The sequence below is a fragment of the Bison bison genome, unplaced genomic scaffold, assembly GCF_000754665.1.
Source record: "Bison bison bison isolate TAMUID 2011002044 unplaced genomic scaffold, Bison_UMD1.0 scf7180017864527, whole genome shotgun sequence".
NCBI lineage: Eukaryota > Metazoa > Chordata > Mammalia > Artiodactyla > Bovidae > Bison > Bison bison.
In genome coordinates this window covers 731,545-746,944 of record NW_011495078.1, presented here as the reverse complement: position 1 = coordinate 746,944, position 15,400 = coordinate 731,545, and the positions used below count along the sequence as shown (strand labels likewise).

General features: G+C 44.7%; 1 protein-coding gene across 1 annotated transcript in view; it reads right to left on the bottom strand.

Annotated features, from left to right (window-relative positions):
* DCUN1D2 (DCN1, defective in cullin neddylation 1, domain containing 2) overlaps positions 1-15,361 on the bottom strand; it is an 18,128-nt gene extending 2,767 nt beyond the window's left edge. The window contains 7 exon segments of the mRNA XM_010831441.1: positions 334-416; positions 4,436-4,566; positions 11,222-11,390; positions 13,330-13,395; positions 13,398-13,547; positions 14,798-14,933; positions 15,167-15,361. Coding sequence (XP_010829743.1) covers positions 334-416; positions 4,436-4,566; positions 11,222-11,390; positions 13,330-13,395; positions 13,398-13,547; positions 14,798-14,876 — 678 coding nt within the window. The 5' untranslated portion in view covers positions 14,877-14,933; positions 15,167-15,361.
* Between the last annotated feature and the right edge of the window lie 39 nt (positions 15,362-15,400).

Below are 15,400 nucleotides of genomic sequence, written 5' to 3'. Positions count from 1 at the left end.
CCTGAGCAGGACAACACAGTCACCTCCCACAGTCAGGGATGGGCCCGGCAGCCCGCACCCTCCCCTCAGCCACGGTCACTGAGCAGTCTCGGCCCATGAACACCCTGGGGCGGGGACCACAGACACACAGGCTGGAGGTGCCTCGAGCAGCCTGGCCCGAGCCCATGGGCACCACTTTCCGCGGGAGGCAGAGTGTGGTCGCGGGTGGGCTCCCTGGGACCGTCGCTGGGGACACTGGTTCCTTGGGCCCGCAGACAAGCAATCGGTTATTAAGACGGTAACCGGCTTGGCTAATCCCTCGCATGGGGACCTGGCAAGCAGGAAGACCCTTACCAACAAGAAGGTGTTCCAAAGATCTAGAAACTTAAACCTTCCGGATAACACCAGATTCCAGTATGCGACAGCCATTTCCAAATCTGGCAAAAAGAGAGAAAGCACTCAGTGAGTCCCAACTCCTTTTAACACAGCACAGTGACCACTTCTTAGCACGCTGGTGTCACTTAGTAACACTCGGCAGTCTTACCCATGGTTGCATGAGGTCTAAGGCTTATAGAAGAGCTCCTGAAGCTGAATCTGATTTGGTACCTTGGGGAAAATGGCTTTGGAAAACGATTTGTGTACTAGGATAGCTGGATGTGTCAATAATTATTCCCTAATTAATCCATTATGAAGACTGCTTTTCTCATGTACTGGGCTTTCTTGACAGCTGGACCGACCTGGATATGATTAGCTGGATATGATTAATGCATACCATTTATATATACATTTAAAAAAAAACAGCCCCACGCACTTTCTAAGTGATGAACTACAAGTTAAAAACTTGTTTAGAAAGGAAGGGACACAGTGCTTTCCAAACAGACCTTCCTTGCCACGGTAAGAACTAAAATGGAATCTGATTCAAAAGTCAATCCCGTTAAGTATCATAAAGACTTGGGATTTCTTAAGATAAAGCCAAGACAAATTAGCATGTTGTTTGGTCACTAGTAAAAGTCAATGTCCTCATTTTTCCCCAGTTGGACGGTAGCGACGATTTCACGTCTAAACAGACTGACACCGTGGGCTGCATCATGAGATGAGATGTTCACGGACACAGAAGCTGAGTGTCAGGGCTGCAGGAGAGGGACTCATTCTCTGCTCACTGCAAGGCTGGTATCGATTTATTTCTGTGTGACTGATACACCAGAACATCAAGGGGCTGAGAAGGTAACTTTATGAAGCTGACACCCTTCAACTAGGTTGGCTAGAGCTCATCGCTTTCAGATGATACAACAGTCCTGCACTGAAATAGTGCTTATGTGTGTGTGCCAGGAGAATGAGTGCAAAAAGCCGATAAATAAATGTTTAAGGTAACAAATGCTTTCAATGCAAAATATTCTACTAAACACCTTCCAAAAGATTTTCATCTAAATCTGGTTTGGCCCGACTTGGACAGAAATCATAAAAGCTGAAGTTCTGACCTGAGGTTCCCAGGTCAATCATTAGAAATGAATGAGCAAGAAACACGTGAGTAGTAGCCAACCTCAAATAAAATGCCTCTATTTCCTGTGTGTTTAACGTCCACAAGATAACTCAGTCTGAAATAACCTGGAGTCCTAGCAAGAAAGCAGTGGTCAGAAAACTTGAGGAACAGGCAGGAGAGAAGGCTGGCTGGACCTTGCCCGTGGGCCCGCGCCCTGCTGAGTCTACTTCCTTATCACTGAGGAGAATCTACACTCATCCTAGTGAGGGAAAGTCTCACACTGAGAAACGGACGCAAACCTGGGGAAGAGAGGAAAATAAAGCTTCATGGCAGACGTTAAGTCTGGTCACCTTTGGGTTCGTTTGGTCCTAGAAACCCTTCTTATAAAGTTCCCGATGTGCATATTTGTAAATCACACAACTCGCAGTAGCTGCCTGCATTTTCAGAGACCCAGCATCACCTAAGTAAACACGCTGAGTGCTGTCCTGATGGACCTGGTCGTTTGCAAAACCACCGCAACACTCCAAGTGATAGACTTGAGAGCTGAGATCAAGAACAAAATCTACGACCATGAAAGGAATCATCAGAGCAGCTATTTTCTTTCTAATAACCTCTGAAAAACCCTACCTCCTGAGTAAGAAAATGATTATAAGATGTTCCTAAGTAAAATTAATGTCTGTGATGCTCCATTTAGAATTAGATCATAAAGATGATCATTCTGTCAAAAAAGAATCTTTGGGCTGATGGAAAAATTAGTTAATAATCATGAAACTTTACTTCCTCAAAAATTATGATTTATCAAAGCCAGCTGATTACGGACTCTAGCCAGTATAAGCCATGCCAAGTATCTCACATTAAAGCAAAGCGTCAAGGAGTGTTAATCAGCTCCTCTACTAGGGGGCGTCCCTAGTGGCTGGTAAAGAATCCGCCTGCAGTGCAGGAAACCCGTTTGGTCCCTGGGTCAGAAGATGCCCTGGAGGAGGGGACGGCTACCCACTCCAGTGTTCTGGCCTGGAGAACTGCATGGACTGAATAGTCCCTGGGGTCACAAAGAGTCGGACACGACTGAGTGACTTTAACTAGGCTAAAGAGGAGGAAATGGCAACCCACTCTAGTTTTCTTGCCTGGAAAATCTCATGCACAGAGGATCCTGGCGAGGTACAGTCCGTGGGGTGGCAGAGTCGGACGACTGAGCAGTGAAACAGCGCTAGGCTAAGGAACAACCACCAAACGGCATGTGCCCCTCTTGCCACACACAACAGGCACACAGGTCTGAAGGGGATGAAGCCTTGACCTGTAGGCTGTTTTTCCACCCCTTTCCACTGCTGTCTACACTTTTTTAGGAATTATAGGAACACCTGAATCAACCTCTTTAAATTATATTTAACCCTTCAGAAGACAGACAATGTCATAAACTTTGGAAACTGTAAAATCAATTGTTCCATCTGGGGTTTACAGCTGTAAAATTACTCTTTTTTTTTTAAGTGAAGTACAGTTGCTTTGGGAGATAGTGAAGGACAGGGAAGCCTGGAATGCTGCAGTCCATGGAGTTGCAAAGAGTCAGATGCAACCGAGTCACGAGCAACAAAAGCAATTAACAGTTGCTTTACAATGTTGTACCCGCTTCTTTGATAGAACAACAGGGATCGGTTCTGGGGTTGCTGCCTCCCACCTCAAGCCTCCCTTCTGCTCCCCTATACTCATCTGGCTTTGTATCTTTTTTAAAAAACCCTCAAAAAACCTTCTAAAATAAAGTGTGATGTCTGTGAAGTGTCCAGGTATGTAATAATTTTCCTGAAGAGGCTGTTGTTCCCTTTAATATGATTTTATGTTCTCTCAATGAGTCTCATGAAGCACAGACACGAAATCAGTAACTGTTCCAATTCTTCAGTGACTGATTTCTGATAAACATCTCATTTGTCTATAGGTATAAAGTAGATAATGATTTTTTTTTCTCTCTCAGTAAAGGAATTACAGGATAAACTATAAATTTCTCCTTTTCTGCTGCCTGATACTCAGGCAAAGCTACTTAAAATAGAGACTATGCTGGGCTCCATGCTGCAAAAGTGCTTCAAAATACTTCTCCTCACACTGAACTTCATGACCAAAGCAAGTAAATTTATAAAACTTTAAAACAGGTGATTAACTTGGACTAATTTACAACCTCTTAGAAGTTACAGTGGAATTTTAAAAGCATGGCAAATGCGGTGACTTCAGATGGAACCAATGCTGTAGGCCTTCCAGGCAGCTCCCATCTCCCCTGCCTGCAGCCCTGCAGCCTTCCGGCGGGATCACCGCCCTGCAGGGGAGCCCGGGTCAGCCAGGGCGGGCGGTGTCCAGCGGCAGCTGGAACACTGCTAAGCGTCTGAGCCGACCCGTGTGGCACAGAGGGCTGCCCGGCGGAGCCCTGCAGAGCCTTGAGCCAAAGGATCATACGCCATAAAAATGATGGCTGCTTGAAACCCTGAGTTTGAGGTTCTCTGTGACATGGCAACAGAAATAAGCGGATTTTATAATCCTCAAATAAACCAAAACCTCAAACCGGAAATACAAGCTAAAGATTTTCTGTATATACCACATACGGTAATGCACAAGTAACATTTTGGCAAAATCATACATCTCTGAAAGAAGAAGAAAAATATAATCCAACACACATCAGAATTAGTTTAAGTAAGTTAACATTAAATCCCCAGCCCAGGACGAGGTTAACGTCACCTGCCCGCGTCTCTAACCCATTAGACAATTACACATCAACAGGAGAGAATGCAGAGCATCTGAAAATTACTCCACATTTAAAGTCGTATTTTTGGCCCCACACGTCAGGAGTGACTGCAGGCTGAGGGGCTGGAGCACGTGGGACTGTCCCAGCGGCAAGGGGCGCCCTCAGTGGGGACCCCAGAGGAGGGGCCCGCCCGGAGCCCTGCTGGCCACGCCCGTGGCCTCTCGAGCTGCCTGGCATTTGGCAGGTATACTCACCTAGCCCTTTCTGCCCCGGGCTCCTAGCAAAGGTGAAGGTGAACTGGTAAAGGGCCTTGAACTTCACCGCGTCCTTCAGCTCCTGCTCCAGTCCAGGCAGTAGGGCTCTCAGCTGCTCTGTGCTGTCACACCTGGGACAGGAACAGAGCCTCACGTGGGCGTCGCAGGTGGCGGACAGGGCTCCAGCCTCCCCGCGCTCCGATGCGGCCTGAGGCTCGGGCCTAAGGGCGGAGCTAAGGTCCCTGTTCTGGCTACAAGGGCTAGAAAGGGCTAGCCCTGTTTGTGGTGATAACCCCACGTTCTGTGAACCAAACCCACTGATTTATATGGCACATGGACTGCATCTTAGAAGAGAGGCCACTGGGCTTCCCAGGGGGTGCAGTGGTTAAAGAACCCACCTGTCAGCAGAGGAGATACAGGAGATCCAAGTTCGATCCCTGGGTCGGGAAGATCCCCTGGAGGAGGAAATGGAAGCCCACTCCAGTGTTCTTGCCTGGAGAATCTAAGGGACAGAGGAGCCTGGCCCATTGGGGTCACAAAGAATTGGACATAAATGAAGCGACTTACCACACACACAGAGATGTCATTAAAAGTAAAGAAAAAAACCCACAGAAGCTGCAAGGCTCTCCTCGCTGTGTGGGCTGGAATACAGCCAGGGATAAGCCCTGTGTCCGGGCGTGATGGAGACAGGGTGGGAAGACCTGGGCCCTTGCTGAGGGCAGAGCTGAGCCAACCTGCAGCCTGTACCATCCCGGAGGAGACAGGCCTGCAGACTCAGGTCAGTGTCCAGGGCATGCTTCATTACAGTGGGCTGGACTTAGAACAGCCAACACAGGAAAAGCACTCTATCGCTTTAAAACTGGATTTTCCTCCAAAAAGCTAACAACCTTCAGGAATAATTAAAAGCCCTCACTAAAGCAGGATTCAGAACAACGAAACATAAAATCTGTCGTTTGACTGCACGACAAGGAGGAGGCTGAGAGCCACACGTCACTGACCCGCGTGCCCCGGTGTGGCAGGTCCCCGAGCCCACGCGGGCTCGGTGTCTGGGGGGTGAGCGGTACCCCAGCCCCGCCCACCACTGCCCTCCTCCTCCAGGCTGCCACCCCTGCTCTTCTCCGCCTCCATCACAGCACAGCGCTCCTTGGCGGACCAATCAGTTATCCCTGCTTTGCAGTTAACAAATGGGAACTCCCGAGTTCTACTTTGTGTCTGGGTTTCTGTGCCAACGTTGTGTGTGCGAGGCTCACCCCTGTGACACGTGGACTCTGGTGGTTCATCTCCGCCGTCTCAGCCACCGCAGTCACACCGCAATGCCACTGTGCTACAGATAAGCATTTTGGCTGTTTCTAGTTTTCTGGTCATGAAGAATGCTAAAGGTTCCCGTATGTGTATTCTGGCACACAAGTGAATGTGTGAGGCAGACACCCACCCGCGAGTCCACAATTCTTGTCAAACCCTTCTCCAGGGTGACTGCCCACCGGCGACACGCGGCAGCTGTCCCAGAAGAGGACCTGGGAGGGCCTAGTTTGATGTGCTCCTAATTTGCAGCCCCCTACCCCACCCCGTGAGTGAGGCTGAGTACCTGCTTGTATCTTCACTGGCCCCTTGGAAAGCATCCTCTGTGAAGGGCGTGGTCATGTCTCCTGTCCGTTCTCAACCAGGTCATCTTTTTATTGTTTTGTGGGGATTCTCATGTCAGCAGAGCGTCTCACGGCCCCTGCCCCTCCTTCCCCGCGTGATGCCTCCTGGTGCTATTTCTGGTCAGAAGTTCTGATTTCAGGGCAGCACAATTTACTCACTAATCTTCTCTGAGGTGGTTTCTGATGGCGTTTTACCACCTGTGCTACTGTACGGCTGTAGGTATTCTCTGTCTGCAGCCTTTTGCCCTGAGATCTACAACTCACTGAACTGACTATATGTACAGTCTGAGGCAGAGACCAAGACGAACCTTCTCCCACGAAACTGTTAGTCACTCAGTCGTGTCCAGCTCTTTGTGATCGCATTGCTTACAGTCCGCCAGGCTCCTCTGTCCATGGAATTCTCTAAGCAAGAATACTGGAGTGGGTGGCCATTTCCTTCTCCAGGAGATCTTCCCAACCAAGGAATTGAACCTGGGTCTCCTGCATTACAGGCGAATTCTTTACCATGTGAGCCACCAGGGAAGCCATACGACTTTTCCCATACAACTAGCCAGTTCCCTCAGGACCCTTTTGTGAAAAGCCATTCCTTCTCCACATCTCTAAAAGGCTACCTCTGCCATAAATCAAGTGTTCTGGAAACCCAGGTTTCCTGGCTCTCATCCTGCCCCACTCCACGTACTGCTAATTACTGCAAGTGCCATGTTACACACTGATAAAACAGCCAGTCCTCCCTTTTCTGTTACTACAATAAATTACATTAGTTGACTTTGTAATGTTAAACAGATCTTGCATTCCTGGACTACAATGAACTGTCATCACAATTTATCCTGACTTTTGGTTGACTCGTTTTGGAGGCTTGATTTATTTTGCTGAAAATCTGGTTAGGATTTTTGCATCTTCTGTTCATCATATGTGTCTTTTGATTCTTATGACTGAGAGAGGCTTATAATTTTCCCTTTTCAACGTGTCCTTTCTAGGTCTTACTATCGAAGCTATGCTGGCCTCAAAACGTGCTAGGAGTGTTTTTTTCCTTACTCTTCTCTGGTGTGAAACTGATGTTATTCTCTTTATTAAAAGTTGGGTAAGATGTGCCAGTGAACCAATCATGGCCATGAGTTTTCTCCTTGAAAAGATTTTAAATTATGGGTTCTGACTCTCTAAGATTTACGGAACTATGTCTTCACATTCCCATTTCAGTAAGTTGTCATTTTTTAAAGAACTGCTGTATTTCATTTTTCAAATTTATAAGGTTGTTCGTAATACAGTCTCATTTATCTGCAGGGTCTATAGTGACATCCCCTTTCTTTCTATATGGCTTATGTGGCATTCATTACTTTACTGGTCTTCTCAAATACCAAGGTTTTGGCTTTATGAATCATTTCTACTTATAGCTTTTAAAAAATATCATTAAATTACTGCCTGTTCAAAATTGTAATTCCCTGTGTCTGCACTCTGAGTTCAATCTCCTGTTCTTTTCTCTACTTGCTGAGATGGATGCTTTCCTTCCTGAGTTTCAGCTTTCTAAAATATGCATCTCAGAGGCTGACTCCCACGTGTTGTCAGTTTCATCACTCAAAACGCTTTCTAATTTCTGTCGTAACTTCTTTCTCAACCCAAGGGTTATTCAGAGGTCCAGTATCCACACAGATTTCAACCTAGCTAGCTCTCTTTTTTGTTATTGTGGCCAGGAAACACGCTGTATCACTTCAACTCTGGGACACTGGCATCTTACCTTATGCCCTGTTTATGTCAATATTCCTAAGTGTTCTTTTTGAAAAGAATACGTATTCCTCAACATCAAGGGCAGTGTTCGATTTCCTTTTCCGAATCTTCTATTCACTACTGATTTTTCATCCACTTAGTCTACCAGTTGGTAAGATGTGTGTGAAAAGATGGGAAGATGTATTCCCCACTGTGCTGGCAGATGTCTATCATTTTCTTTAGAGTTTTGATTTCTGCTTTAAATAAACTGTACTGTCCTGGTAAGATAAACCTTTTATCATTAAGAGATGGTCTTCAGATTCCTCCTGCCTCCACTCTTCCCTCTTCTCCTCGCTCTTTAATTCACTTACACACGACCTTCCCTCCTTGCTGTCTCACTCATCTACACGCCGGTTGGTTTGTGTGTGTCAAAATGTCTCTAGTTGAGACATCATATGAGGTCTTCAGGGAATGTGATCCAGGTGCTAATACCATCCTGCTCTGCCTGCCTTGGGCTGGAGCTGGGGAGCCGGGAACTCACAGGATGTATATCCTCAGGACTCCAGGGCCTTAGATGGCAGAGGCAGAAGACCATGGAGACGACATGTCCCGACCACTGCAGGGCAAGCCTCCAGAGGGTGGCTGGAGCTGACTGGCACCCCACTTTCAATTTTCTGTCCCCTAACCAGCAACTCAGAGGTGGTCTGAGGACACCAGTCCACCATCTTCCCAGGTTGCTGGCCTCCTGAGTAAAAGCACCTTTTCTTTTTCCACCAAAAAAAAAAAAAGAAAATGTCTTTCATTATTTGTAGAATTACTTTCTGCGTTAAAGCTTGTTCTAACACATTAACAGCCACACCAGCCTATTTTTGGTTCCTGCTCGCACACTACTTTAGACTCTGTCCCTCAAACTGTTCTGTGCCCTTATGTCTCAGTTTTATCTACTGCAAACAGTATATACAGTAGCTGGCTTTTAAAAACCCACCTAGCATTTAGTTCACTTACATTTAATGTGATTATGTAAATGCAAACATTTTTAGCTTAAACCCTCCATTTTATCATGGGCTTGCTATCTGTCCCACCATAAGTTAATTTTTCTTTTGTCCTTTTTTTTCTTGGATTCTTTCAGATTGAATTTTATGTTTTTATAGTGATTATAACATATACAAAGAGAGAACAAATATTTTTTCCCACTGTTTTATCTTTTTCATTTTCCCAACAGCATCTTTTGATGCTGTTTTTAACTTTGATCAAGTCCAACTTACCACTTTTTTCATTTATGGTTAGTAGTTTTTCTGTCTTTTCTGCAAAAGCTTAACCCGAGGTTATAGTTTCTTAATCTGTCTAAAACTGTGTGGTCTGTGTCTTGCAGGGGCCCCAGTCCGCCCCAGCTGACTCCCAGGATGGTATGAAGGAGGGACTGAGGCTAAGGCTCTCATGTCTGCCCAGTTGTGTCGGCACCATTTGTTGAAGACTCTTCTTACCCCCACGGAAGTAATAAACACTAACAATCTTGCAGTAGATGAACCATGTGGGAAGACTGTACTAACTCATCAAGACTCATTCTAAAGCTACAACAATTAAGAATATGTGGTGCTGGGTTAAAGACAGATAAAAAGACCCATGGGTACAGCAGGGAAGACCCACACACAATTTTTTATTTTTAAAAATGTCAAGGTATTTCATAAAGTTTATTCAGTTTATCTAAGAATCCTCAAGCACCCAAAGAAAAGGTGTAGAATTAACTGTTAAAGGCAGGTATTCTAACCACAGTCAGGAGTCAACAGCCAGGAAAAGTGTGAGGAAATCATAACAGAGCAGATACAGAAGCCAGAGTATTTCTAGAGCTCAGCACTATTTAGAGGCAAATAGTCCTTCACATCCCTAGAAGCACAGGTTATTCTCCACAGCATAGTTCACTAATACATTCATAAAACTTTTGTTGAATATTTTAAATGGTACTTTCACCTTTAACTGCCCCATGAGGTGTGGAGAGAGAGCAAGCCACTGACCATCACTAACTTGTGACCTTAAATTATATTCTATAAACTCCAGATAACAGGGTGTGAGATGATCTAAAAACATTTTGGGAAGATCCATGCTCAAAATCTTTAATATATGTATTTAAAGTTATGACACTTCATAGGCTAATAGGAATTTAAAAATTTTATTTGTACGATATATTCCTAGGCAATGTCTAAGAAATACCATTAATTGTCTCTGTAAGAAGCACTTATTTCCAAAAGCTTCTATTTTGGGGCGATTTTAACAGGTGGGGTAACTGTGGCCCAGCAGTCATGGAGTGCTCTTTTAACCGGTCTTTCCGGTACTCTTGCCTGGAAAATCCCATGGACAGAGGAGCCCAGTAGGCTGCAGTCCATGGGGTCGCTAAGAGTCGGGCACGACTGAGCGACTTCACTTTGACTTTTCATTTTCCTGCATTGGAGAAGGAAATGGCGACCCACTCCAGTGTTCTTGCCTGGAGAATCCCAGGACGGGGGAGCCTGGTGGGCTGCTGTCTATGGGGTCGCATGGAGTCGGACACAACTGAAGCGACTCAGCAGCAGCAGCAGCAGCCGGTTCTAAGATCACTGCAGCTTCCTCTAGGCTTTCCCAGGTGCAAAGAATATCAACACAAGTGCGCTTACAACACTGTTATAAAGATACCTGTTCGGTTGGTTTTAAATTGGTTTTATTCAACTACCTGGAATGTGGTAAGATATTAGAAATAAAGTGTCATAGAACTTATCTTGACAGACTCCTCTTGTTTTAGTGAAAACAAGCACCCTGTCTGCACAGCCTTAGAACATGTTTACCTAAGGCTTTCGAGCTCCTTTGGGAGCTAAAAATAAGTGAGTTTAAGTTGTCAACACTGAGACCTCAGAGTGTCAGCAAGTCAGCAGGTCGGCTTCTACACACTTCATCAAACAGTGCAGTGAGCTTAATGGTTAAAAGCTATTTATGCTACGTGCTTTCATGTACTTCTCTGACTCACCTAATAAGTAAGAAACATCTTAAGGTATTAACGAACCTTTTACTCCGACTATAGGTAGAGCAGAGAAGTTATACACGCAAAAGACAGAATGGCATTTTATTAACGCTTAATGCAGCAACACAGCAAATTATGCATTTAGTGCACAGTGTTATGAAATAAATGGCTGAAAACAAACAAAAACACCTGGATGTTTATGATAACTCAAAACTGGAAGGAAAACATTAAAAAGGAGAAAGTGTAACAAAAGGAATTAATCTGAATAAAAATACTGAACAAAACCTTAATTGGAATTTAAAAGAAAACTAAAGGTTTAATAGTACAAATGCACAAGAAATTTGTAAAATATACAAAGGACACAGATTGATATGAAATTTACAGGTCACTGAAAAATAACATTGAAAATACTTTCCTTTCTGAAAAAGTTTAAACTGAGACCAGTTTACTTACCCAAGTTCTGTCATGCCGTCTACAAATTCCTTTTTGCTAAATTCACATTGAGTTGCAGCCCTGAATTTCCACGCGATAACCAAAACTGTGATACTGGCAGGATCTAGGCTTAAATCATCACAAAACTGTTGAATCCCATCAATTCCAATTTTATTTTCATCTTGTGGGTCTACAGTTAAAATTAAGGGGAAAATAAGTTAAAAACTTGGATATTTTCAAAAGTATTACTAAAACGGGTGGAATGAATGTATTTTTAATACATCAATTGATGAATGCACTGCAATTTTCAAGTATATATGAAAGAAATAGTAACAGATAATAATTTATCCAGAAAATACTCCTATTTTTAAAATCTAGGTTTCTGGGTTTTCAGGGGGGGAAAAAAATCACTGAAACTTCTCTGAAAATGTCACCATGAATAAAAATTTTGATTTCCCTAGAGTAAAATAAAAATTCAAGTTTACAGAATTTTAGCCTGCCCAAAGGCAAACTGCTATGAAAAACACTGCATGGTGAAGTATTCCACCTTGTCACGGCGAAAGAAAGATAATGTATTTTTCAAAAGGGATTTCGTGTTTTGTTTTTTTTTTAATAATTTTTATTTCGGGCCGGGATTTCATTTGTTATAGTGCTAATACCACTGCACAACACTTGTTTTTTGGTCATTTAGTTTATACACCCACATTTAACAGCTGAGAAATTCTGGCTTACCCCTCCCCTAATTTCTAGTTTAGAAATAAAACTAAAGAAGTTAGCAAATTTCCATGGGAAAATCAAACAGTGAAGCCCACTAAAGCATCAGCAAGAGCACACCGGTGAGGCCCTGCGAGGTCACCGGCCTCCCGACCTGCCTGGTGCTGCGGGAGGCACCAGAGCAGGCCGTGGCACTTCACTCAGAGCAAGGTCAAGTGTAGCAGACGCTTCACCACACAAGGTCAGACTCCTCAGTGCTCAGCACCACCTCTAACGTACGTCGTCACCCAAGGAGACCGCTGGCCCCACCGCTCCAGCAGTCACCAAGGCCCTCCAACTCTACGCTCCCAGGTTGTGAGAGCGGGCTCATGGCACAGAGGGGCTCACCACACTCCGACTCAAGCCCGTGCTCCTAGCACGGTACATGGTCAGGAGGGCGGGACACTGGGTCTACGTGCCCTCACCTAACAGCCATCCTGACAAATGTCACGTGCGTCGTCTCTGGGTGTGCTACAGTAGCTTGGAACACCTGTTCACGTGTACACATTCTGTAAGGACAGATGTTTGTCAACAGTCTCTATATATTTATTTTTAGGGCCTAAATCTTGAACTAAAGGATAAAGATAACTTTCATACAAAAATATTTTTGCAAAGGCAGTTGCACATATATGAATAACTTAAAAAATCTGCAGGGCGTAGAACTTACAAAATCAGCTCAGTAATTAACTTAGCCAAAAAATCTAAAGCACACAGAAAACAATGTTCCTTTTTGGAGAACTACAAATACAAACCTGTTTTTTTTAACCACAGAAGGTTTCTGAACTAAGATTAAAAAAAAAAAAAGAATGCCATTTTTGGTTGATTTTTTTTAATCTAGATCTCAATAAAAATAACCACTGTCTCCAACTGACAACACAAGGTTTCTCTGCCAAGAGCTCTTCCAGAAGCTTCTGCCATGGCACTGTTGCAGGACTCTGGCACCACCAACCGTGGAGGGCAGGGTGACCTGCAGCTCCTGTCAGAACTACTCGGATGATGTGGAATAGTTCTCAAGCAGCCTTCTCACCAGGTACTCCTGCCCAGTGGAAGTGCTGGGGAAAAGTACTCTCGTAGCGGGCGTAGCCCCCTGGCCTGGACACCAAGCCTCCCACCAGTGACTCCCCACAGCTGACCCAGGCCGCGTATAGGAGGGCTCGCTGCCCATCAGCCTTTAGACTCTGTGCGCCTTGTCCCACCCCAGCCTTGAGCCATCAGGAGCCACGTTCCGATTAAACTAACTAAACCGTATAGCTGACCGTCAGCAAGGGAGGGGACTGTGCTCCTAACACGGCACACGGTCAGAGGCCTTGGGACACGGCATGGAAACTCCCGGCACCACCCCTGCGCCCGGACGTGCGGCGCCCTGGTGCCCTTACCTTTGTACCTGTTATACAGCCGCTCCAGCTTCTTCCTGTCCACGGAGGTTCTCGTGGATTCCCTGTGAACAAGCTCGGGTGCTGGGAGCAGCTGTCTGTGGCCAGGTCTGGTGTCTACTTGCTCTGCTCTAAGCAGTGGGTGGCACTTCTCTTGCCAGCCCGAGTAAATGCCATGAACTGGTGGACCTTGTCCTTTTGAGATGATTTAAGTTTATGCTCTGGGAAGCGAAAGAGGCAGGAAAGCCAATGAGGCCAGCCCAGAGAGCTGTTACGGCTCGATCACCAGCATCTACATTGTATCTGGACTTAACTTCTCCTGGGTGACCGGACTGCACTTCAGAACTACAGAAATACAAAGCTTTGTTGCCCATCCGATAAAAACACTGGACAGCCTTCTGAAAATTCAAACGACAGTATCTATATAGTAACAAACGTGGAATGTCTAAACTCCCCCAGATTAGAAATATCAGTATTCTATGCAAAATACATTTTGATCTTTATCTGGTTCCCTTTGCAGGAAGTAGGATGCTGCTTTTTTTCCGAGTCTCAGTGAAATCCCCCTTTATAACACACATGTACCATCTGATGAAGTGAGTCTAGAGAGTAACCCGAGGTCTGACCATAACATCACAGCCCATCTGTGGGTCCTCCTCAGCTTCAATTAATTTCAGGCCCTAATGACCAGGAGAAGGCCCTTGAGATTTAGAAACATTATTTTAAGTCCTCCTCTGTCTAAAATTAGCAGAACACTGATGAAAACACACACAGGTAACAAAAAATTGTGTGAAAAGTAACTTATAAAAGTTTCAAAAGCAGGCACAAAAAGCCTGTGATGATTAAGGAAAGATACTAATAATGAGAAGTTCATGTGCATGTGACAGAAATAAAATGGAAAAATAGGGCAGAGGCTGTGGATGGGTAGTGAATACCAAAACTGCCCTGTAACTGCACTATATACAGCACATGATGAAACCAAATAGTATTTCGATGCTTCCAGATACCGGAATGGTTAAGGTTTTATTTATTGAAGGTAACCTGATGAAAACGACAGCAGAAATGACAGTGATTCACCAAGGCTGTAAATCAAAACAGACGCCAGGGCCTTCCCTGACACTCCAGCGACCAAGACAGCACGCTTCCACTGCAGGGGGCACGGGTTTGATCCCTGGCCGGGGAACTAAGATCCCATGTGCTGCATGGTGTGGACAAAGTGTCCCCCCTAAACAAAACCAGACCCATCTACTAGATGCTAATACTTTATAAAAAACAATATGACAAAGGGGAAAATTTTACTTTTAAAAGGATTTATACTCAGTTTTGTTCAAAAAATGACGACATAGTTTACAGAAGCACACAGAATAAGTTGTAACTTACAAAAACGTGTAACTGGAAAACAAGATGTAGATGAAGAAATTAGGAGGAGGAAAATAGACCAAAAAACCCAGAGATAAGATACAGACACGCATACCATATATATGAGCTGAAAGCTGAAAATTAAGCTTTGAGCTTCTCAGTTGCCAAAGCAAAGTACAGAGGGGACAGTTCATGTCACCACTTTCTTCAGTTTTGGTGCCAGGAGGAGCTGGGCCATTCGGAGGTCATGCCTAAAAAATAAATTAATAAAGGTTCATAAATTGGCAGGACCACAGCCTACACTTCAAGCTCTGATGGACTTCACTAAGGCTCACCATGCCAAGGAAATTAAACTATTATCCACGGCTTTTAAGGGAAGTGGGTGGGCTTTCCCTACATTTCATTGTCTTACTCTCTTAAAATGTCCAAAATTTTCATTAAAAATGTGGATAACCTAGGAGAAACATCAGATAAATTCTCTAACCTCTGGAAAAGGTCTCAAGCCTTTTAAACTGTGACCTTGTGAAGAACCACTTCTGTGATGTGGACATCAAGACTGACCATATATCGAATGAAGATACGCCCTTAAAATACCCTTCCAGAGACACCGAATACAACAACAAAATCTCCTCTTAGGGTCGCTTCCAAGGGGCTGACCCAGTTAACGGTGTAAGCTGAGTCACCCTGATGGTTCTGGGTTCAGCAGGTCGGGGGGGGG